Below are 26,009 nucleotides of genomic sequence, written 5' to 3'. Positions count from 1 at the left end.
GTTCATGTCTTGTTCCCCAGGATGTTCTTGGTTCTTCATTCTGTTATCCTGATTGTGCAGTTCTGTGCGGGTGACTGCAGCTGTAGCCTTCAGCTGTCCGGGCATGCTGGGAGATGTAGTTTTGCAACAGCTGGAGGCCCCCTGGTTGGGAAACACAGCTCTATTACATTGTTCATGTCTTATTCCTGGTGACATCTGAGGATCAGAACCCGGCTCTGCTGTGGAAAATACCAACCCAGACGATTTCTGATGACCGCGCCAAAGATCTAAACTGATAAACTATGGAGCGACGCGCAGAAAATATCCCGTATAATACAACAGTAATAAGGGATCGGTAACGTACAGAGACTTATTACAACAATCTAATTAAAACCATAAATGCCGAACCTCCCGGAAAGAAACGCGAGAGAAATCGGAGAGAAATGAGGGAATGAAGTTATAGGAAGAACAATGGAGACTTCATCTCCGCAGAATACGTTGGCGTCTACGGGATAATAATCGCAGGATGACAGTGATGGGATCTGTGGAGCGCAGGATGAGCGGCCATATTATTACTTCTCTATTCTACAGGACAAGAGGCGGCGTGACAGACACAACTGATATAACTCTGCTACATGTGACCGCACTGACCACCCGCTGACCGGTCACTGAGCCCAGTCCTGACAGAAAGTTGTGTAGTCTTCTCATTGTTAATGTTGTGTTGTCTCAGCAATTCCCCCAGCTCCTCCCTCTCTCCTGACAGGAAGTTGTGTAGTCCTCTCATTGTCAGTGTGATGTTGTCTTTAGCTCCCCAGCTCCTCCCTCACTCCCGACAGAAAGTTGTGTAGTCTTCTCATTGTCAGTGTGGTGTTGTCTCAGCAGCTCTCGAGCTCCTCCCTCTCTCCTGACAGGAGGTTGTGTAGTCCTTTTATTGTCAGTGTGGTGTTGTCTCCAATTTCTCAGCTCCTCCCTCTCTTCTGACAGAAAGTTGCATAGTCCACTCATTGTCAGTGTGGTGCTGTCTCAGCAGCTCCCAGGCTCCTCCCTCTCTCCTGACAGGAAGTTGTGTAGTTCTTTTATGATCAGTTTGGTGTTGTCTCAGCAGCTCCCAGGCTCCTCCCTCTCTCCTGACAGGAAGTTGTGTAGTTCTTTTATGGTCAGTGTGGTGTTGTCTCAGCAGTTCCCAGGCTCCTCCCTCTCTCCTGACAGGAAGTTGTGTAGTCCTCCCATTGTGGTGTGGGTGGTAGGATGGGAGAACTGTGATGAGGAACTAGGGGAAAGCAATGCATTCTGGGAATTGTAGTACTAAGTAACTGCTCAACAAAGATCCGCAAAACAAATGGGTGTTTGGTGATTTCAGACCAGGTCACAATGATACATATATATATATATATAGACCTCTGCAGGATGTATATATTTCTTTACCTGATGTCGGAGTTCCCTTTTACCCAACATTCTTACATTTACGAATACACACCTATCGCGGCGGTCCCTGTGGCCATCAACGGCCGGGACCCGCGGCTAATACAGGACATCACCAATCGCGGTGATGCCCTGTATTAACCCTTCAGACGCGGCAATCAAAGCTGACCACCGCGTCTGAAGGGAAAGTGACACTAACCCGGCTGTTAAGCGATTTCACCGCGGCGTCCCGAACAGCCCGACTGAATAGCCGGGTTAGTGCTTACAGGACACCGGGAGGGACCTTACCTGCCTCCTCGGTGTCTTCTCCATTCAGGGATCCCCTGTATGGCCGGCGCTCTCCCTCCTCGTCATCACGTGGTCGCGTACGTGCGTAGGCGTGCCTAACGACGTGATGACGGAGAGCGAGGATACCCGGCCGGCAGCAGAGACGTTCCGGAGCGACGGGGACAGCGATGGAGCGACATCCAGGGCAGCGGTGACGGGTCCGGAGCGGCGGGGACACGTGAGTATTACCTCCTCCTGCAGTGGTCTTCAATCTGCGGACCTCCAGATGTTGCAAAACTACAACTCCCAGCATGCCCGGACAGCTAACGGCTGTCCGGGCATGCTGGGAGTTGTAGTTTTGCAACATCTGGAGGTCCGCAGGTTGAAGACCACTTTTGGGTTCCAAATCTAAATTTTTTTAGATTTTGCACCTATGCATTGGGTGCGTCTTATACGCCGCTGCGTCCTATAGGGTGAGAAATAAGGTATATATATGTTTTTAATTCTACACATCAGAGCGGTATGTTTGGCCTCATCTCGTACTAACGACTGTAATAACTTCCGTCTCCGGCGATGTCCAGGCCGTCCGCGCGGTGGATGTCAGTAATGTGTCCGCTGTTCGGCGCGGTTTAATGTCTTCAATTCACGCTGCGCGGTAATAAATGGCGTTCTCTGCTCCATCCATTTGCGGTGACGAGTTCTGGCCGAGTGCGGCGTCGCGGCAGGTATCCCCCTCTAGCAGGATTAGGGGGGGGGGGGGGGGGGGCTGTGAACCATTTTGTTTAATGACACATTAAATCGCTTTGCTCTCCTGGAGCCGGGGATTTGCGCTTTAAATAAAAAGCGAATGTGAATCTCCGGCGAGGTTTTTTTTTTTTTGCTGCCATTATTTTTCGCTCCCGTGTTTTCTTGCATGTATTAATGCTAATGAGTCCTATTTGTCCCACGTGACGGCCGCATGACGATTCCACCAGCTGCTACAAGAAGTGCGCGCTCTGCTGTGAAGTGCGCTTGGCTGCGTTCTGGAAGGTTAGGTATAAGCTGAGCTGACAGCTCCATCTGCTCGCCGCGCAACCGGTCTTGGGGGCACCAAACGTGGTTAAACAATCATACCAGGGGCTGGTACGCTGCGGCGAAAGACACCGATCACAGACGAGAAGAAAATAATCAGTGCGGGAGTGAGAGAGGCCGCTGCTATAACAATGAGGTGCGCACCTCCCTAATTATGGCTATATAGGAGTTATATTCTTGTATATAGGGGGCAGTATTATAGTAGTTATATTCTTGTATATAGGAGCAGTATTATAGTAGTTATATTCTTGTATATAGGAGCAGTATTATAGTAGTAGTATTATAGTAGTTATATTCTTGTATATAGGAGCAGTATTATAGTAGTTATATTCTTGTATATAGGAGCAGTATTATAGTAGTTATATTCTTGTATATAGGAGCAGTATTATAGTAGTTATATTCTTGTATATAGGAGCAGTATTATAGTAGTTATATTCTTGTATTTAGGAGCAGTATTATAGTAGTTATATTCTTGTATATAGGAGCAGTATTATAGTAGTTATATTCTTGTATATAGGAGCAGTATTATAGGAGTTATATTCTTGTATATAGGTGCAGTATTATAGTAGTTATATTCTTGTATATAGGAGCAGTATTATAGTAGTTATATTCTTGCATATAGGAGCAGTATTATAGGAGTTATATTCTTGTATATAGGAGCAGTATTATAGTAGTTATATTCTTGTATATAGGAGCAGTATTATAGTAGATATATTCTTGTATATAGGAGCAGTATTATAGTAGTTATATTCTCGTATATAGGAGCAGTATTATAGTAGTTATATTCTTGTATATAGGAGCAGTATTATAGTAGTTATATTCTTGTATATAGGAGCAGTATTATAGTAGTTATATTCTTGTATATAGGAGACAGTATTATAGTAGTTATATTCTTGTATATAGGGGCAGTATTATAGTAGTTATATTCTTGTATATAGGAGCAGTATTATAGTAGTTATATTCTTGTATATAGGGGCAGTATTATAGTAGTTATATTCTTGTATATAGGAGCAGTATTATAATAGTTATATTCTTGTATATAGGAGCAGTATTATAGTAGTTATATTCTTGTATATAGGAGCAGTATTATAGTAGTTATAGTCTTGTATATAGGAGCAGTATTATAGTAGTTATATTCTTGTATATAGGAGCAGTATTATAGTAGATATATTCTTGTATATAGGAGGCAGTATTATAGTAGTTATATTCTTGTATATAGGAGCAGTATTATAGTAGTTATATTCTTGTATATAGGAGCAGTATTATAGTAGTTATATTCTTGTATATAGGAGCAGTATTATAGTAGTTATATTCTTGTATATAGGAGCAGTATTATAGTAGTTATATTCTTGTATATAGGAGCAGTATTATAGTAGTTATATTCTTGTATATTGGAGCAGTATTATAGTAGTTATATTCTTGTATATAGGAGCAGTATTATAGTAGTTATATTCTAGTATATAGGAGCAGTATTATAGTAGTTATATTCTTGTATATAGGGGCAGTATTATAGTAGTTATATTCTTGTATATAGGAGCAGTATTATAGTAGTTATATTCTTGTATATAGGAGCAGTGTTATAGTAGTTATATTCTTGTATATAGGAGCAGTATTATAGTAGTTATATTCTTGTATATAGGAGCAGTGTTATAGTAGTTATATTCTTGTATATAGGAGCAGTATTATAGTAGTTATATTCTTGTATATAGGAGCAGTATTATAGTAGTTATATTCTTGTATATAGGAGCAGTATTATAGTAGTTATATTCTTGTATATAGGAGCAGTATTATAGTAGTTATATTCTTGTATATAGGAGCAGTATTATAGTAGTTATATTCTTGTATATAGGAGGCTGTATTATAGTAGTTATATTCTTGTATATAGGGGGCAGTATTATAGTAGTTATATTCTTGTATATAGGAGCAGTATTATAGTAGTTATATTCTTGTATATAGGAGCAGTATTATAGTAGTTATATTCTTGTATATAGGAGCAGTATTATAGTAGTTATATTCTTGTATATAGGAGCAGTATTATAGTAGTTATATTCTTGTATATAGGAGGTAGTATTATAGTAGTTATATTCTTGTATATAGGAGACAGTATTATAGTAGTTATATTCTTGTATATAGGAGCAGTATTATAGTAGTTATATTCTTGTATATAGGAGCAGTATTATAGTAGTTATATTCTTGTATATAGGAGCAGTATTATAGTAGTTATATTCTTGTATATAGGAGCAGTATTATAGTAGTTATATTCTTGTATATAGGAGCAGTATTATAGTAGTCATATTCTTGTATATAGGAGGCAGTATTATAGTAGTTATATTCTTGTATATAGAAGGCAGTATTATAGTAGTTATATTCTTGTATATAGAAGGCAGTATTATAGTAGTTATATTCTTGTATATAGGAGCAGTATTATAGTAGTTATATTCTTGTATATAGGAGCAGTATTATAGATAGTTATATTCTTGTATATAGGAGGCAGTATTATAGTAGTTATATTCTTGTATATAGGAGCATTATTATAGTACTTATATTCTTGTATATAGGAGCAGTATTATAGTAGTTATATTCTTGTATATAGGAGCAGTATTATAGTAGTTATATTCTTGTATATAGGAGCAGTATTATAGTAGTAATATTCTTGTATATAGGAGCAGTATTCTAGTAGTTATATTCTTGTATATAGGAGCAGTATTATAGTAGTTATATTCTTGTATATAGGAGCAGTATTATAGTAGTTATATCTTGTATATAGGAGCAGTATTATAGTAGTTATATTCTTGTATATAGGAGCAGTATTATAGTAGTTATATTCTTGTATATAGGAGCAGTATTATAGTAGTTATATTCTTGTATATAGGAGGCAGTATTATAGTAGTTATATTCTTATATATAGGAGCAGTATTATAGTAGATATATTGTTGTATATAGGAGCAGTATTATAGTAGTTATATTCTTGTATATAGGATCAGTATTATAGTAGTTATATTCTTGTATATAGGAGCAGTATTATAGTGGTTATATTCTTGTATATAGGAGCAGTATTATAGTAGTTATATTCTTGTATATAGGAGGCAGTATTATAGTAGATATATTCTTGTATATAGGAGCAGTATTATAGTAGTTATATTCTTGTATATAGGAGCAGTATTATAGGAGTTATATTCTTGTATATAGGAGCAGTATTATAGTAGTTATATTCTTGTATATAGGAGCAGTATTATAGTAGTTATATTCTTGTATATAGGAGCAGTATTATAGTAGTTATATTCTTGTATATAGGAGCAGTATTATAGTAGTTATATTCTTGTATATAGGAGCAGTATTATAGTAGTTATATTCTTGTATATAGGAGGCAGTATTATAGTAGTTATATTCTTGTATATAGGAGCAGTATTATAGTAGTTATATTCTTGTATATAGGAGCAGTATTATAGTAGTTATATTCTTGTATATAGGAGCAGTATTATAGTAGTTATATTCTTGTATATAGGAGCAGTATTATAGTAGTTATATTCTTGTAAATAGGAGCAGTATTATAGTAGTTATATTCTTGTATATAGGAGCAGTATTATAGTAGTTATATTCTTGTATATAGGAGGCAGTATTATAGTAGATATATTCTTGTATATAGGAGCAGTATTATAGTAGTTATATTCTTGTATATAGGAGCAGTATTATAGTAGTTATATTCTTGTATATAGGAGCAGTATTATAGTAGTTATATTCTTGTATATAGGAGCAGTATTATAGTAGTTATATTCTTGTATATAGGAGCAGTATTTATAGTAGTTATATTCTTGTATATAGGAGCAGTATTATAGTAGTTATATTCTTGTATATAGGAGCAGTATTATAGTAGTTATATTCTTGTATATAGGAGGCAGTATTATAGTAGTTATATTCTTGTATATAGGTGCAGTATTATAGTAGTTATATTCTTGTATATAGGAGCAGTATTATATGTAAATTTGTTGGAGGACTATAAGTCTCATCATACCCTGTGAACCAATGATATGTTGATGCCGATGGTGATGTTATTCGCACGTTATTGTTATTTTGATCCACAGACCATGAAATTCGCAATCTGTGATACGGTGACACGATGCGGCGAGTTTTTTCTATTAGTCGTCGTGTAAAATCGTCATCACAGAGAGGCGTCCTGACTTAGAGTCGCTGCCAATTCTCATAAAAATAAGATGTTGCTGCCAAGAAGACGACACATTACAAAGTGTCAGCTACAATCTGTCCTGTGTTGCGGTGGCCGCGGCATCTGTTCCTGATATTCACGTTATTTACAATGTATCCGGTGCCCAGCGCATGCGCGCGGCCGTACGGACCCGGTCCAAAACAATTGTCATATTTGCCTTGAGATTGGGTTACGGTAGACATCTGGTTGTCATAGAAACGCAGTTTGACCCGCAGCTCTGTACCGTGACAAAATGGCTTCCCCTGGGTTTTGGAGAGAACTTCACACATGGAGTCTCGCACCGCGCTGTGTATGTGAGTGAGAATTAAGAAATATTCCCAGATGTGACTGGATTCGCTGTTATTAAAGGGGTACTCCAGTGGAATACATTTTTTTTTTTATCAACTGGTGCCAGAAAGTTAAACAGATTTATAAATTACTTCTACTAAAAATCTTAACCCTTCCAGTACTTATCAGCTGCTGTATGCACCACAGGAAGTTGTGTAGTTCTTTCCAGTCTGACCACACTGCTCTCTGCTGACACCTCTGTCCATGTCAGTAACTGTCCAGAGTAGGAGAGGTTTCTATGGGGATTTGCTTCTAATCTGGACATGTCCTGACATGGACAGAGGTGGCAGCAGAGAGCACTGTGGTCAGACTGGAAAGAACTACACAACTTCCTGTGGAGCATACAGCAGCTGATAAGTACTGGAAGGATTTTTGTATTGAAATAATTTACAAATATGTATAACATTATGGCACCAGTTGATTTAAATCGTACCCGTCAGATCCAACAAACAAACATTTTTTTAATATATCACTCAGTACCTAATCCTGACCATGTACATATAATTTCTGTGTCTAGCACCTTTATTTATTTTTTTACTACACTTTTAGTTTAGCTCACTAGTCTGAATTCCTCTCAAAGGGAGGGGGTGTGGCCTCACATTGCAGGTCTCCGCCCCCTCCCTCTATATGCTGTCTGCTCACATCTCCCCTAGCATTAGCAAAACTACAACTCCCAGCATGTCCTCACTGACATTAGCGGGACACAAGCTGACAGTGGGAGGAGCCCTGTACTCACAGCTGTCAATCAAGGAAGTGTGTCCATGACGCATGGACACAGCAGGACTAGTATGTGTCCAAGCAGGCAGAGTACCCCTTTAATTCATCCTAACTTTACATTTACAAAGACCCCCGGACCAGAGGCGGGACACTATAAATGAAGTAAAACTCCAGATTATGGTAAAGAACAAGAAGATTTCTGCTCCAGAAGAAGCAAGTGTGAACACTGCTGCTCCGTATACTTGGAAGGACAATTGACCCCCCCCCCCACTCCCCCACTTCTTGTGGTCTCAGTGGTTAGACCACTCCCCACCCATCAGATTTATCTTGTCCTAAAGGTGACATTGTGTTTTTTAGCCATTGGTTCCCCTTACCCTGATAGTCAGGGGCCCTTCTGCCATGAAGCCACTTGCATTATTAGCCTCAGGTGGCGCCACCTGCTATCAGAAGGGGGGGAAGCGTATACAGTTTAACTCCTTCGGTGGGGAGCAGGGCCGGCGATACCCAGCGAGTGCCAACTGCTATGTGTAATGACCAACATTGGAGGTCATTTAACAGTTTAAATGCTGCTATCAATAGTGGTGGTGGCATTAAAAAGTTTTTAGCGCACATCCCTGGTGTCTAGTGGTCCGATCGGCACCCCAAGATGTAATCTGTCCAATCAGCACCCCCGAGATATAACCTGTCCCATCGGCACTCCGAGATGTAATCTGTCCCATTGGCACCCCCGAGATGTAATCTGTCCCATCAGCACCCCTGAGATGTAATCTGTCCGATCGGCACCCCTAAAATGTAATCTGTCCAATCAGCACCCCCGAGATATAACCTGTCCCATCGGCACTCCAAGATGTAATCTGTCCCATCGGCACCCCTGAGAAGTAATCTGTCCCATCAGCACCCCTGAGATGTAATTTGTCCCATTGGCACCCCTGAGATGTAATCTGTCCGATCGGCACCTCCAAGACGTTATCTATCAGATCGGCACCCCAAGATGTAATCTGTCTGATCACCACCCCCGAGATGTAATCTGTCCCATCGGTACCCCAAGATGTAATCTGTCCCATCGTTCCCCCCCCCCTTCCCCCGAAATGTTCTCTGTCCCATCAGCACCCCGAGATGTAATTTGTCCCATCGGCACCTCCAAGATGTAATCTGTGCGATCGGCACCCCCAAAATGTTATCTGTCTGTACAGCACCCCTGTGATGTAATCTGTCTGATCACCACTCCCCCCCCCCACACCTCAAGATGTTATCTGTCTGATCGGCACCCCCAAGATGTAATCTGTCCGATCTGCACCCCTATGATGTAATCTGTCTGATCACCACTCCCCCCCCCCCTCAAGATGTTATGTGTCCGATCGCCACCCCCAAGATGTAATCTGTCTGATCGCTCCCCCCCCCTCAAGATGTTATCTGTCTTATCAGCAGCACCAAGATGTAATTTGTCCAAGTGGTACCCCCGGGATGTAATCTGTCCCATCGGCACCCCCAAGATGTTATCTGTAATGGTCTTCTGTAATGGTCTTCCGTCAACAGTTGGAGGCACCCTGGTTGGGGAAACACAGCTCTACTACCCGATTCCTGCCTTGTTCCTAGTTCCTCAGATTATCCTTGGTTCTTCTTTCTGTAACCCTGATTGTGCAGTTCTGTGCGGACTATAGTGTACACTCTGGGGGGCATTTACTAAGGGGTTTAGTCATTTTTTTCTGACTATTTTTGGCGCAAAATTGTCGCAATTGCGCCTACCCTATAAATTGTGCGACTTTCCCTAGCAAGAGCTAGAAAGTCAAATTTTTTTTCCCGCTTAATTTACGCAAGTTTTCAGTTTTGACTTGCAGTGGTCAGGAATTTATTAACTGAGACAGTCGCAGTTGCGCAATAAACTGTCGCAACGGCCGTAAAAATTGACTAAATTTACTCCAGCTCCAACATGGAGCAGGAAAAGCTGCTGCCGCCCGGGCTCCGACATACTTTCTCCCCGCTACCCTCACTGCGCTACCGGGACACTACAGTCACTACAGTGATTTACATCCCACCCCTCTCACCTGCCAGCACCACACAACTCCCATCTGTCTGCTGTTGCAAGACTACAAGTCCCAGCATGGCCTTACAGTGAGGACACGCTGGGAGTTGTAGTCTTGGAGCAGCGGGAGCTGAGCGGCGCGGGCGGGAGACAAGGGGAGGGGGGGGGGGGAGCGGGGAGGCCGTGTGAGGAGCCCGGGCGGCTGCACTGTAATGTCAGCCCGGGCTCCTGCCCTGAGAGCCATAGGCTTTGGCTGTCAGGGCATGCTGGGTGTTGTAGTTTTGCAACAGCTGGAGGGCCACAGTTTGCAGACCACTGGTGTGTGGTCTGTAAACTGTAGTCCTCCAGCTGTTGCAAAACTAAACAGCTGAAGGGGACCGGCGAAGAAGTTCACTTACCCTTCCGAGGCTCCAGCGACGATCGCTGACGGAGATCGTCGCGCGGCACTGTCGCGCGGCAGTGTCGCGCGGCACTGTCGCGCGGCAGTGTCGTGCAGCGCTGGATCCTACGGAAGCCGGTAAGTTGCGCAAGCTTCCCAACCAGGGTGCCTCCAAATGTTGCAAGACTACAACTCCCAGCATGCCTGGACAGCCATTGGCTGTCCGGGCATGCTGGGAGTTGTAGTTTTGCAACAGCTGGAGGCACCCTTGTTGGGAAACACTGGCCTAAAACAGTGTTTCCCAACCAGGGTGCCTCCAGATGTTGCAAGACTACAACTCCCAGCATGCCTGGACAGCCATTGGCTGTCCGGGCATGCTGGGAGTTGTAGTTTTGCAACAGCTGGAGGCACCCTTGTTGGGAAACACTGGCCTAAAACAGTGTTTCCCAACCAGGGTGCCTCCAGATGTTGCAAGACTACAACTCCCAGCATGCCTGGACAGCCATTGGCTGTCCGGGCATGCTGGGAGTTGTAGTTTTGCAACAGCTGGAGGCACCCTTGTTGGGAAACACTGGCCTAAAACAGTGTTTCCCAACCAGGGTGCCTCCAGATGTTGCAAGACTACAACTCCCAGCATGCCTGGACAGCCATTGGCTGTCCAGGCATGCTGGGAGTTGTAGTTTTGCAACAGCTGGAGGGCCACAGTTTGCAGACCCCTGGTTTGTGGTCTGTAAACTGTAGTCCTCCAGCTGTTGCAAAACTAAACAGATGAAGGGGACCGGCGAAGAGGTTCACTTACCCTTCCGAGGCTCCAGCGACGATCGCTGTCGGAGATCGTCGCGCGGCAGTGTCGCGCGGCAGTGTCGTGCAGCGCTGGATCCTACGGAAGCCGGTAAGTTGCGCAGGCTTCCCAACCAGGGTGCCTCCAGTTGTTGCAAGACTACAACTCCCAGCATGCCTGGACAGCCTTTGACTGTCCAGGCATGCTGGGGCTTGTAGTTTTGCAACATCTGGAGGCACCCTGGTTGGGAAACACTGTTTTAGGCCAGTGTTTCCCAGCCAGGTTGCCTCCAGATGTTGCAAAACTACAACTCCCAGCATGCCTAGACAGCCTTTGACTGTCCAGGCATGCTGGGACTTGTAGTTTTGCAACATCTGGAGGCACCCTGGTTGGGAAACACTGTTTTAGGCCAGTGTTTCCCAGCCAGGTTGCCTCCAGATGTTGCAAAACTACAACTCCCAGCATGCCTAGACAGCCTTTGACTGTCCAGGCATGCTGGGACTTGTAGTTTTGCAACATCTGGAGGCACCTTGGTTGGGAAACACTGTTTTATTCCAGTGTTTCCCAGCCAGGTTGCCTCCAGATGTTGCAAAACTACAACTCCCAGCATGCCTAGACAGCCTTTGACTGTCCAGGCATGCTGGGACTTGTAGTTTTGCAACATCTGGAGGCACCCTGGTTGGGAAACACTGTTTTAGGCCAGTGTTTCCCAGCCAGGTTGCCTCCAGATGTTGCAAAACTACAACTCCCAGCATGCCTAGACAGCCTTTGACTGTCCAGGCATGCTGGGGCTTGTAGTTTTGCAACATCTGGAGGCACCCTGGTTGGGAAACACTGGCCTAAAACAGTGTTTCCCAACCAGGGTGCCTCCAGATGTTGCAAAACTACAAGTCCCAGGTTGGGAAACACTGTGCCCGGCCTCCGCCCCACCTTACTGTAAGGGCATGCTGGGAGTTGTAGTCCTGCAGCTGGGGGCAGGGGACAAGCTTGTCACATTTATTATCACCTGCTCACACATCTCCTGCACCACACAACTACAACTCCCAGCATGTCCTTACTGTAAGGGCATGCTGGCAGTTGTAGTCGTGCGGGGCGGGAGATGTGTGAGCAGGTGATAATAAATGTACTAACCCATTTCTTTTGTTTTCTTCTCATTTCAGATCCGTTTATCCTGTGGACTCCTTCGGATTCGGTGGACTACTTCGATGACCAGCGTTTTTCTTTGTTTGATTTTAATAAAATGGTTAACGAGGGCTTGTGGGGGAGTGTTTTTTGTAATAAAAAATTTTTAAAACCTGTTGTGTTTTTTTCTTACTTTACTAGACAGGCTTAGTAGTGGAAGCTGTCTTATAGACAGAGTCCATTACTAACCTGGGCTTAGCGCTAGCCACAAAAACAGCTAGCGCTAACCCCCTATTATTACCCCGGTACCCAACGCCACAGGGGTGCCGGGAAGAGCCGGTACCAACAGGCCTGGAGCGTCAAAAATGGCGCTCCTGGGCCTAGGCGGTAACAGGCTGGCGTTATTTAGGCTGGGGAGGGCCAGTAACAATGGTCCTCGCCCACCCTGGGAACGTCAGGCTGTTACTGTTTGGTTGGTATTTGGCTGAGAATGAAAATAGGGGGGACCCTATGCGTTTTTTTTTTTTAAATAAATAATTAAATATATTAAAAAAACGCATAGGGTCCCCCTATTTTTATTCTCAACCAAATACCAACCAAACAGTAAGAGCCTGACGTTACCAGGGTGGGCGAGGACCATTGTTACTGGCCCTCCCCAACCTAAATAACGCCAGCCTGTTACCGCCTAGGCCCAGGAGCGCCATTTTTGACGCTCCGGGCCTGTTGGTACCGGCTCTTCCCGGCACCCCTGTGGTGTTGGGTACCGGGGTAATAATTGGGGGTTAGCGCTAGCTGTTTTTGTGGCTAACGCTAAGCCCGGTTTAGTAATGGACTCAGTCTATAAGACAGCTTCCACTACTAAGCCTGTCTAGTAAAGTAAAATAAAAATAAAACACAACAGGTTTTAAAAAAAATTTATTACAAAAAACACTCCCCCACAAGCCCTCGTTAACCATTTTATTAACATCAAGCAAAGAAAAACGCTGGTCATCGAAGTAGTCCACCGAATCCGAAGGAGTCCACAGGATACACAGATCTGTAGAAGAAGTAACCAAAAAAAAAAAAAGTGTAAGTACATTTAGGGAGAAAAAAACTGTGTTAAAAAAATGTAATAAACACACACACACACACTAAACGCCGTTTACCACTTCTGAGCCATGACTACAATTTACAGTGATCCCTCAACTTACAATGGCCTCAACATACAATAGTTTCAACATACAATGGTCTTTTCTGGACCATCGTAAGTTGAAACCAGACTCAACATACAATGCTACAGACAGTCCAGATCTGTAAAACGTGTCAATGGCTGGAAGAACCAACCAATCAAAATGGGCATTCACTGGTAAAACCCCTGTATTACTGAAGTGTATGCACTGACTGGTATTACATGTTCTGTACACTTTACCTGTATCAGGGTTAGCTGCTCTTTTGGACACCAGGTGAGGGCGACTCCATTACTTGTTTGGGACATTGCCTGTACTGTACAGGACCCCTGAAGAAGCTCCTGTCCTCTACATAGACCAGTGTTTGCCAAGCAGGGTGGCCCCATTTTTTGCAAAACTACAACTCCCAGCATGCCCGGACAGCCTTTGGCTGTCCAGGCATGCTGGGAGTTATAGTTTTGCAACAGCTGGAGGCTCCCTGCTTGGGAAACACTGACATAGACAGTGATTTACAGCTCCCAGCAGATCTTTCTTACTTTTATATGTAAGGATTTGCTTTATCTATATCAGTTATCTACTTATTTTTCTTTGTCACTTTTTCCTATTTTTGGATGACATTTTGGTGCCTTTAGAACCAATTACCCTGTTTCCATAGAGTTATGGTCTCAACATACAATGGTTTCAACTTACAATGGTTTTCCTGGAACCAATTAATATTGTAACTTGAGGGACCACTGTAGTTATTGAATTATTTAGATGTGGTGAAAAAGCTAAAAAAAACTCAAAAACAAAAGATCCAGAAGGAAACCAGCAGCCAAACCTATTCAGACAGCAGGAAAAAGGAACAGACTATTTTTTCTACTACATGAAGTAAATTTCCCACTTTTGCCTATGTGTGCCAAATTTATTAATGCCGTGCAGCAATTTAGTAAATTTGTCGCACATAGTCAAAAATGAAGTAGAAAAAAACAGGGTAAAAACCAGACTACATAGTAAAAGATTAGTAAATGCCCCCCTCTATGTGTTTGAACACAGTTTTTCTTCTATCTTTCTACCATGTTCATGTGTTTTTTTAAACAGCCTTGTTTCTCTGGGTCCTAGTGCCTTCCTGTTGTTTCAGCTAGGGAGAGTTAGTCCTGGGTTTCCATAGGACCATTTGCAGGGACAGTGAACCTTAGTTTGTCTGGTGTTAGGTTGGAGTTCAGGGGAAGATCTAGAGAAAGATTAGGGACATCTACCATCTTCCGCCACCATCGTCACTATTTCTATTCCATCTTCTTCCCGTCATCTATGGGTGAGTTGCTTTTCCCTTTATTGATACTCGCATTTTAGCAGGTTGCGCAGTTTTTTTATGTTTTCTTATCGATAAGACGAGCAATAAAGATATTTTTCAAGACCAAATTATGGCGGAAAAGAAAACGTCGAATTTCATTCATTACATAAAAAGAGAAAAAAACAATAGCCAAATCCCCGGAGAGTTAAAATAATGTCCGACATGTAAGGGGGCGATATCCAGGGCGCGAGTCACGGAAATGTCACCGTAATTACAAACTAATATATCCAGGCACAAATCCCACAATTGTTGTCCCGGGAGAGAAGCCAATGTAATTGAATTTGGCCGGAAAATTTATTGTGAACGGAGGGAAAAAAAATTGTGTAATAATGCGCGGCCGGTGTCCTCCCTGACGTTGCGTTATTGATGGCTCCGCGACGCCGAGGTTCTATATTAACCAACAACTCACTTGATCAATGGGTCTATTGAGTTCACATTCTCTTCCCACTTGGCTGCACTCTCTATTGTGTTAATCGTGGCTCGGTGACAGGCGTTACGCGCCTCGCTCGCTACGATCATCCATCTTGGGGAGGGTGGGGGTTCCTACTTTTCATTCACTCGTTTAGGGTTCTTATCATGAGGAACCTGGTCCAGGCGCATGTACACCTCAAGCCATGAAGATGGATTCTCCAACAATACAGCTGTTATGTGCCTAGTTTCCCAGGATGTTCTTGGTTCTTCTTTCTATAATCTTGATTGTGCAGTTCTGTGCGGATTATAGTGTGCACTCTATGTGCTTAAACCCAGGGTTTTTTTTTTTTTTGCTCTGGATCAGCTAATCTTGACTGATAGTCCTGGATTGTTTAGACTGGAATTTCTATTGACTAGCCTGTCTTTAAAAATGCCTGTGTATGCAGTTATGTGCAGATTATAGTGTGCCCTCTATGTGGTTAAACCCAGTGTTTTTTTTTGCTCTGGATTAGCTAATCTTGCCTGCCAGTCCTGGATTGTTTAGGCTGGATTTTTTATTGACTAGCCTGTCTGTAAAAATGTCTGTGTGTGCAGCTATGTGCGGATTATAGTGTGCCCTCTATGTGGTTAAACCCAGTGGTTTTTGTTTTTTATTTATTTTTTTGCTCTGGATCAGCTAATCTTGACTGATAGTCCTGGATTGTTTAGACTGTAGTTTCTATTGACTAGCCTGTCTTTAAAAATGCCTGTGTGTGCAGTTATGTGCGGATTATAGTGTGCCCTCTATGTGGTTAAACCCAGTGTTTTTTTTATTTATTTTTTTGTTTACTCTGGATCAGCTAATCTTGTTGGACAGTCCCGGATTGTTTAAACTGGAGTTTCATTTGGCTAGCCTGTCTTTAGAAATGTCTACATGTGCAGTTCTGTGCGGATTATAATGTGTGTTCTATGTGGATGAACCCAGTTTTTCTTGTATCTTTCTACTGCAGTTTTTTCTAACCTCAGTGCCTAAACTGTTGCAAAACTACAACTCCCTGCATGCCCGGACAGCCAAAGGCTGTCCGGGAATGCAGGGAGTTGTAGTTTTGCAACAGCTGGAGGCACCCTGTTTGGGAAACACTGCTCTATTACCTTGTTCAAGTCCTGTTCCTAATCCTCAGGATGTTTTTGGTTCTTCTTTCTGTCATCCGGATTGTGCAGTTCTGTGCGGATTATAGTGTGCGCTCTATGTGGTTAAACACAGTTTTTCTCGTATCTCTCTACTGCAGTGTTTCCCAACCAGGGTGCACAGCTGTTGCAAAACTACAAGGCCAAAGGTTGTCCAGGCATGCTGGGAATAGTAGTTTTACAGCAGTTGGCTGCACATTGGTTGGGAAAAACTGCTCTACTACTTGGTTCATGTCTTGTTCTTGTGCAGTTCTGTGCGGATTATCGTGTGCACTATGTGGTTGATCCCAGTTTTTTCCCTGCCCGCTCTATGTCTCTATAGACACACAGGACTGCGGTGTACTGAGAGGGGGCGGGGTTTGTGTCAGTGTCGGTGTCAGCAATTTATTAGCGATTTCGGAAGATACAAATTCTATACAAATCCTTTGGGGTCCCGCCCTATGACATGTAGGGGCTCTATGGACTTTGTATTATGGGAACATTGGTGTCGGTGTTAAGAAGGTGCTAACCCCCCACCCCCCACCCTCCATTCCTTAAAGCGTCTTAAAAAGTAGGATTCGGGGTTCTGGGCTCTGCAGGGTTAACGCATTACTCTCCTATTGTGTAAATGAGATATTTGGCGAAAGTCTGGTATAATGGCGCGCGCCCTAATGCTTTGTGCGGTTTATTTGCATGCAATTACCTTATATCACAATATGTTCTATTCAGCACAATCTTAATTATAGTAATCAGACCTAATAGTGCAGCGAGATGTGCGCCGCCGCCGTCCGTCATTCCTGCTAATTGAACCTACAATAAAACCACTTCTGGAGGCGCAGAACACAGACCCGGCTGATTACCGCGCCGTACATGTAATTACAGAGCATACCGGAGAATTTATTGGATCAGATTATGTGGAGAATGGCGCTCGGCGAGGACACGTGGCGGCTCGCTGCTCCGTAACCCTCCACGTTACAATAAAGCTTCCGTCTGTTATCAGCCGAGCAGCAATTCATAGAATGAAGCCATAAATACGGGTCAGTAGACAGCGGCAACTATAGAACTGCGCAATTTATATTCTGCATCCGCAACACTTCAACATATTACACATTCAACGCACTCTGCAAAGATCAAAAGAACGATGAATAAAAGAAATGTAATATATTGTGATTATAATTATTCATCAAAATATTCTCCACTGATCAGACCCCCCCCCCCAATAAACTTATCTTATATGGTCCCTGTCGTTTAGAACTTTTATCTCAGTTCTGGACTGATGTTTGTCATCATTAACAGTTCACTGCTTAGACCAGGGCTGCTTTGTGATGTTATCCATTTCTTGCCATGCTGCCGCTGTCTCCTTTCTTTCTGCTTACATAGCAACTTGGAACAACAGTAAATAAATAATACCCTTCTCCCTCCACATTCCATCTATCGTAGTGTGCTGTGTCTGGGTAAATCATCTATCATATATGTTATGGTATAGTTGAGAGTAGTAGGGGATGTGGTTAGATTGGCCAGAGAAGTAAGATAAGGAAGTATCTGTGTGAGCACAACTGGCAAGCAGCCTAGCTATGGTTTCATCCCTTTATTGGAGAGAAGTAGAACTAGCTGTGCTCTATGAAGGGGGCTCTCAGGGGCTCAATAACAGCAGTGGGATCTCAAAATACATATTTTGCCACTCTAAAGGGTTAATGTAGCTAAAATATACAGTTATTTAAAATTCTTAAACTTTACTCAAAATGGATCAGCTCACTGATGGACCAGGTTACAGCTGTCCATATAAAGCTTTGTATGCCACAGAATCTGCAAATTTTTCAATATGAAATCTACATCAGAATCGGATCTGTCTGAAAAAACCTGAGATTGAAGAAATGAGACAAATGGTCACAAGTTCAGGGAAAGATCCTGACGGGTTCATAATACGAGGACTGTGTAGTAGCAGGGATGTAATGTGGTCCTGTATACTTTATATGAATATGGGCAGATTTATAGTCTGGGGTAACTTTCACTTTCTTTGTAGACATAAATTCAGGAGACAGAAAAGATGTCCGTCATATAAAGGCCTTGGCCACAGATTGACTCCGTATCCCCGAGCCGAACTGTCGCGCCGCCGTCATCTGGTGATTATACGACGGCCATTCATGTTAATTGCTCTGGACAAGCTCCGTGGATGTTAAAACTGAGAGAAATAAAAAGGACAGAAGCTCCGGCTGAGGGTTTTACTAACAAGACTTGGTCACCGAAGTCCAGAAATATGAACAGGAACCGCGTCAGGACATTTACTATGATTTCCCACAGATGTCAGGTGTCTGGCAGTGGCATAAACATGCAGTAAACATGCAATAAACATGCAATAAACATGCTATAAACATGCAGTAAACATGCCATAAACGTTCCATAAACATGCACCATCCTTATATGCTCTGACATTTGCTGTGGGATGGTTTGGAGGCTGTATACAGATTACAGTGACCCCCCCGACCTACGATGGCCCCGACATACCTTATATATACAGTGACCCCCCGACCTATGATGGCCCCGACATACCATATATATACAGTGACCCCCCCGACCTACGATGGCCCCAACATACCATATATATACAGTGACCCCCCCGACCTACGATGGCCCCGACATACCATATATATACAGTGACCCCCCGACCTACGATGGCCCCGACATACCATATATATATACAGTGACCCCCCCGACCTACGATGGCCCCGACATACCATATATATACAGTGACCCCCCGACCTACGATGGCCCCGATATACCATATATATATATATACAGTGACCCCCGACCTACGATGGCCCCGACATACCATATATATATACAGTGACCCCCGACCTACGATGGCCCCGACATACGATCACTCTCAGAGTCCATCACATGGTGAAGGCAGCACCAACATACGATGCTTTTGTATGTCGGGGCCATCGCATATACGTCTATCCCTCAGCGCAGACTGCTTCAGCTGCCCCCGGAAAGCAGTTTATGGTGCCCCGTGTGGTCCACTGACGATCACTTACCTGTCCTCGGGGCTCCGGCGCGTCCTCTTCGGGATCCCCTGCATCGTCTGTGCTCTCCATTGACGTCATCACGTTGCTGCGCACGCCGTCCTGTCATCCAATAGGAGCGGCTTGTGTAGCGACGTGATGGCAGCGACGGAGAGCGAGGATCCCGGGGAAGCAGAGGCCTTGCCGGAGCGTTGGGGACACCTCGGGGACGCGGCGACAGCGATGGAAGGCGACATCCAGGGCAGCGGTGATGAGCGGTGACGGTCCGGAGCGGCGGGGACAGGTGAGTATAATCTCCAATACCAGTGGTCTTCAGCCTGCGGACCTCCAGATGTTGCAAAACTACAACACCCAGCATGCCCGGACAGCCGTTGGCTGTCCGGGCATGCTGGGTGTTGTAGTTTTGCAACATCTGGAGGTCCGCAGGTTGTAGACCACTGTCCTATAATTTCCATTGCACGGATCCCTCAACATACGATGGTTTCAACAAACGATGGTCCATTCGGAACGGATTCCCATGGTATCTTGAGGGACCACTGTATATTTTGGGATATTCTCACCAGTTTTGGCGTGCTCGGCAGGACTTGTCTAATATGTTCTGAACCTGTCTGATTGGTTGGGACTAGTTTTTATCTTATTGCTCTTAGGCTCTGTTCACCATATATATATATATATATATATATATATATATATATATATATATATTGGGGTTTTTTGCAGTGGTCTACTACATACGGTTAGGTTCATTGTATCAGCCAGGAGACAGTGCTCACTAAATGTGATGACATCCTACACTGATACATTGTAACAAATGTCAGCTTTCAGTTCCACTACTTCTCTACTATATTTAATAACTACAATATGTAACATTGTTAAAAAGCCGAAAAAGGAAAAACTCCTGAGGATGTATTTGGGAAATGTTCCTGTGGTTCTGGAAGGTTCCGCCTCCTCCTCTCGCTGCTGGTTTTGCGGCAGATAAACTCTTGTGTTAGCCGCCATTACTAATTGATGAGGCTTCGGAGCTCGGCCTTTCTTGGTAATGTTCTCCAGTTCAATATTTTACATGTAAATCTCGCTGGATTTCCATTATTGCTCCATTAAGTTCCTTGTTTTTCAGAAGTCAGAAGCCTCCGGAGAGAAACTGCAGAACATTATTCATTTGTTCTTCGCTTTTTACTAAATTTGTTTTTTTGGGCAACAAGTGAAGATTTGTGAAAACATGTGACCGGCTGTACCCTGCCCTGTGACCGGCTGTACCCTGCCCTGTGACCGGCTGTACCCTGCCCTGTGACCGGCTGTACCCTGCCCTGTGACCGGCTGTATCCTGCCCTGTGACCGGCTGTACCCTGCCCTGTGACCAGCTGTATCCTGCCCTGTGACCGGCTGTATCCTGCCCTGTGACCAGCTGTACCCTGCCCTGTGACCGGCTGTACCCTGTCCTGTGACCGGCTGTATCCTGCCCTGTGACCGGCTGTATCCTTCCCTGTGACCGGCTGTACCCTGCCCTGTGACCGGCTGTATCCTGCCCTGTGACCATCTGTATCCTGCCCTGTGACCATCTGTATCCTGTCCTGTGACCGGCTGTATCCTTCCCTGTGACCGGCTGTACCCTAACCTGTGACCGGCTGTACCCTGCCCTGTGACCGGCTGTACCCTACCCTGTGACCGGCTGTATCCTGCCCTGTGACCATCTGTATCCTGCCCTGTGACCAGCTGTACCCTGCCCTGTGACCGGCTGTACCCTGTCCTGTGACCGGCTGTATCCTGCCCTGTGACCATCTGTATCCTGCCCTGTGACCAGCTGTACCCTGCCCTGTGACCGGCTGTATCCTGCCCTGTGACCGGCTGTATCCTGCCCTGTGACCGGCTGTACCCTGCCCTGTGACCGGCTGTACCCTGCCCTGTGACCGGCTGTACCCTGCCCTGTGACCGGCTGTACCCTGCCCTGTGACCATCTGTATCCTGCCCTGTGACCAGCTGTACCTTGCCCTGTGACCGGCTGTACCCTGCCCTGTGACCGGCTGTACCCTGCCCTGTGACCGGTTGTATCCTGCCCTGTGACCGGCTGTATCCTGCCCTGTGACCGGCTGTACCCTGCCCTGTGACCGGCTGTACCCTGCCCTGTGACCGGCTGTAACCTGCCCTGTGACCGGCTGTACCCTGCCCTGTGACAGGCTGTATCCTGCCCTGTGACCGGCTGTATCCTGCCCTGTGACCGGCTGTATCCTGCCCTGTGACCGGCTGTATCCTGTCCTGTGACCGGCTGTATCCTGCCCTGTGACCGGCTGTATTCTGCCCTGTGACCGGCTGTACCCTGCCCTGTGACCGGCTGTACCCTGCCCTGTGACCGGCTGTATCCTGCCCTGTGACCATCTGTATCCTGTCCTGTGACCTGCTGTATCCTGCCCTGTGACCGGCTGTATCCTGCCCTGTGACCGGCTGTACCCTGCCCTGTGACCGGCTGTATCCTGCCCTGTGACCGGCTGTATCCTGCCCTGTGACCATCTGTATCCTGCCCTGTGACCGGCAGTACCCTGCCCTGTGACCGGCTATACCCTGCCCTGTGACCATCTGTATCCTGCCCTGTGACCAGCTGTACCTTGCCCTGTGACCGGCTGTACCCTGCCCTGTGACCGGCTGTACCCTGCCCTGTGACCGGTTGTATCCTGCCCTGTGACCGGCTGTATCCTGCCCTGTGACCGGCTGTACCCTGCCCTGTGACCGGCTGTACCCTGCCCTGTGACCGGCTGTAACCTGCCCTGTGACCGGCTGTACCCTGCCCTGTGACCGGCTGTATCCTGCCCTGTGACCGGCTGTATCCTGCCCTGTGACCGGCTGTATCCTGCCCTGTGACCGGCTGTACCCTGCCCTGTGACCGGCTGTATCCTGCCCTGTGACCGGCTGTATCCTGTCCTGTGACCGGCTGTACCCTGCCCTGTGACCGGCTGTATCCTGCCCTGTGACCGGCTGTATCCTGCCCTGTGACCGGCTGTACCCTGTCCTGTGACCGGCTGTATCCTGCCCTGTGACCGGCTGTATCCTGCCCTGTGACCGGCTGTATCCTGCCCTGTGACCGGCTGTATCCTGTCCTGTGACCGGCTGTATCCTGCCCTGTGACCGGCTGTATCCTACCCTGTGACCGGCTGTACCCTAACCTGTGACCGGCTGTATCCTGCCCTGTGACCGGCTGTACCCTAACCTGTTACCGGCTGTATCCTGCCCTGTGACGGCTGTACCCTGCCCTGTGACCGGCTGTATCCTACCCTGTGACCGGCTGTACCCTGCCCTGTGACCGGCTGTACCCTGCCCTGTGACCGGCTGTACCCTGCCCTGTGACCGGCTGTACCCTGCCCTGTGACCGGCTATATCCTGCCCTGTGACCGGCTCTATCCTGCCCTGTGACCATCTGTATCCTGTCCTGTGACCTGCTGTATCCTGCCCTGTGACCGGCTGTACCCTGCCCTGTGACCGGCTGTACCCTGCCCTGTGACCGGCTGTATCCTACCCTGTGACCGGCTGTACCCTGCCCTTTGACCGGCTGTACCCTGCCCTGTGACCGGCTGTACCCTGCCCTGTGACCGGCTGTACCCTGCCCTGTGACCGGCTGTATCCTGCCCTGTGACCGGCTGTATCCTGCCCTGTGACCATCTGTATCCTGTCCTGTGACCTGCTGTATCCTGCCCTGTGACCGGCTGTATCCTGCCCTGTGACCGGCTGTACCCTGCCCTGTGACAGGCTGTATCCTGCCCTGTGACCGGCTGTATCCTGCCCTGTGACCGGCTGTATCCTGCCCTGTGACCGGCTGTATCCTGTCCTGTGACCGGCTGTATCCTGCCCTGTGACCGGCTGTATTCTGCCCTGTGACCGGCTGTACCCTGCCCTGTGACTGGCTGTACCCTGCCCTGTGACCGGCTGTATCCTGCCCTGTGACCATCTGTATCCTGTCCTGTGACCTGCTGTATCCTGCCCTGTGACCGGCTGTATCCTGCCCTGTGACCGGCTGTACCCTGCCCTGTGACCGGCTGTATCCTGCCCTGTGACCGGCTGTATCCTGCCCTGTGACCATCTGTATCCTGTCCTGTGACCTGCTGTATCCTGCCCTGTGACCGGCTGTATCCTGCCCTGTGACCGGCTGTACCCTGCCCTGTGACCGGCTGTATCCTGCCCTGTGACCGGCTGTATCCTGCCCTGTGACCGGCTGTATCCTGTCCTGTGACCGGCTGTATCCTGCCCTGTGACCGGCTGTATTCTGCCCTGTGACCGGCTGTACCCTGCCCTGTGACCGGCTGTACCCTGCCCTGTGACCGGCTGTATCCTGCCCTGTGACCATCTGTATCCTGTCCTGTGACCTGCTGTATCCTGCCCTGTGACCTGCTGTATCCTGCCCTGTGACCGGCTGTATCCTGCCCTGTGACCGGCTGTACCCTGCCCTGTGACCGGCTGTATCCTGCCCTGTGACCCGCTGTACCCTGCCCTGTGACCGTCTGTACCCTGCCCTGTGACCGGCTGTATCATACCCTGTGACCGGCTGTACCCTGCCCTGTGACCATCTGTATCCTGCCCTGTGACCGGCTGTACCCTGCCCTGTGACCATCTGTATCCTGCCCTGTGACCGGCTGTACCCTGCCCTGTGACCATCTGTATCCTGCCCTGTGACCATCTGTATCCTGCCCTGTGACCGGCTGTACCCTGCCCTGTGATCATCTGTATCCTGCCCTGTGACCCTCTGTACTCTGCCCTGTGACCATCTGTATCCTGCCCTGTGACCGGCTGTACCCTGCCCTGTGACCATCTGTATCCTGCCCTGTGACCATCTGTATCCTCCCCTGTGACCGGTTTTACCCTGCCCTTTGACCGGCTGTACCCTGCCCTGTGACCATCTATATCCTACCCTGTGACCGCCTGTTCCCTGCCCTGTGACCAGCTGTATCCTGCCCTTTGACCGGCTGTATCCTGCCCTGTGACCGGCTGTATCCTGCCCTGTGACCAGCTGTATCCTGCCCTGTGACCGGCTGTATCCTGCCCTGTGACCGGCTGTACCCTGCCCTGTGACCGGCTGTACCCTGCCCTGTGACCATCTGTATCCTGCCCTGTGACCGGCTGTACCCTGCCCTGTGACCGGCTGTAACCTGCCCTGTGACCGGCTGTACCCTGCCCTGTGACAGGCTGTATCCTGCCCTGTGACCGGCTGTATCCTGCCCTGTGACCGGCTGTATCCTGCCCTGTGACCGGCTGTATCCTGTCCTGTGACCGGCTGTATCCTGCCCTGTGACCGGCTGTATTCTGCCCTGTGACCGGCTGTACCCTGCCCTGTGACCGGCTGTACCCTGCCCTGTGACCGGCTGTATCCTGCCCTGTGACCATCTGTATCCTGTCCTGTGACCTGCTGTATCCTGCCCTGTGACCGGCTGTATCCTGCCCTGTGACCGGCTGTACCCTGCCCTGTGACCGGCTGTATCCTGCCCTGTGACCGGCTGTATCCTGCCCTGTGACCATCTGTATCCTGCCCTGTGACCGGCTGTACCCTGCCCTGTGACCGGCTATACCCTGCCCTGTGACCATCTGTATCCTGCCCTGTGACCAGCTGTACCTTGCCCTGTGACCGGCTGTACCCTGCCCTGTGACCGGCTGTACCCTGCCCTGTGACCGGTTGTATCCTGCCCTGTGACCGGCTGTATCCTGCCCTGTGACCGGCTGTACCCTGCCCTGTGACCGGCTGTACCCTGCCCTGTGACCGGCTGTAACCTGCCCTGTGACCGGCTGTACCCTGCCCTGTGACCGGCTGTATCCTGCCCTGTGACCGGCTGTATCCTGCCCTGTGACCGGCTGTATCCTGCCCTGTGACCGGCTGTACCCTGCCCTGTGACCGGCTGTATCCTGCCCTGTGACCGGCTGTATCCTGTCCTGTGACCGGCTGTACCCTGCCCTGTGACCGGCTGTATCCTGCCCTGTGACCGGCTGTATCCTGCCCTGTGACCGGCTGTACCCTGTCCTGTGACCGGCTGTATCCTGCCCTGTGACCGGCTGTATCCTGCCCTGTGACCGGCTGTATCCTGCCCTGTGACCGGCTGTATCCTGTCCTGTGACCGGCTGTATCCTGCCCTGTGACCGGCTGTATCCTACCCTGTGACCGGCTGTACCCTAACCTGTGACCGGCTGTATCCTGCCCTGTGACCGGCTGTACCCTAACCTGTTACCGGCTGTATCCTGCCCTGTGACGGCTGTACCCTGCCCTGTGACCGGCTGTATCCTACCCTGTGACCGGCTGTACCCTGCCCTGTGACCGGCTGTACCCTGCCCTGTGACCGGCTGTACCCTGCCCTGTGACCGGCTGTACCCTGCCCTGTGACCGGCTATATCCTGCCCTGTGACCGGCTCTATCCTGCCCTGTGACCATCTGTATCCTGTCCTGTGACCTGCTGTATCCTGCCCTGTGACCGGCTGTACCCTGCCCTGTGACCGGCTGTACCCTGCCCTGTGACCGGCTGTATCCTACCCTGTGACCGGCTGTACCCTGCCCTTTGACCGGCTGTACCCTGCCCTGTGACCGGCTGTACCCTGCCCTGTGACCGGCTGTACCCTGCCCTGTGACCGGCTGTATCCTGCCCTGTGACCGG

General features: G+C 47.4%; 1 protein-coding gene across 1 annotated transcript in view; it reads left to right on the top strand.

Moving 5' to 3' along the window:
- Positions 1-2,738: 2,738 nt before the first annotated feature.
- LOC130291412 (uncharacterized) overlaps positions 2,739-26,009 on the top strand; it is a 122,841-nt gene continuing 99,570 nt past the window's right edge. The window contains exon 1 of the mRNA XM_056540125.1: positions 2,739-2,875. Coding sequence (XP_056396100.1) covers positions 2,871-2,875 — 5 coding nt within the window. The 5' untranslated portion in view covers positions 2,739-2,870. The remainder of the gene's footprint in view (positions 2,876-26,009) is intronic.

Source organism: Hyla sarda, chromosome 9 (assembly GCF_029499605.1).
Source record: "Hyla sarda isolate aHylSar1 chromosome 9, aHylSar1.hap1, whole genome shotgun sequence".
Taxonomy (NCBI): domain Eukaryota; kingdom Metazoa; phylum Chordata; class Amphibia; order Anura; family Hylidae; genus Hyla; species Hyla sarda.
The sequence above is the reverse complement of the archived record's forward strand: the minus strand, read 5'-3'. Positions and strand labels throughout refer to the sequence as shown.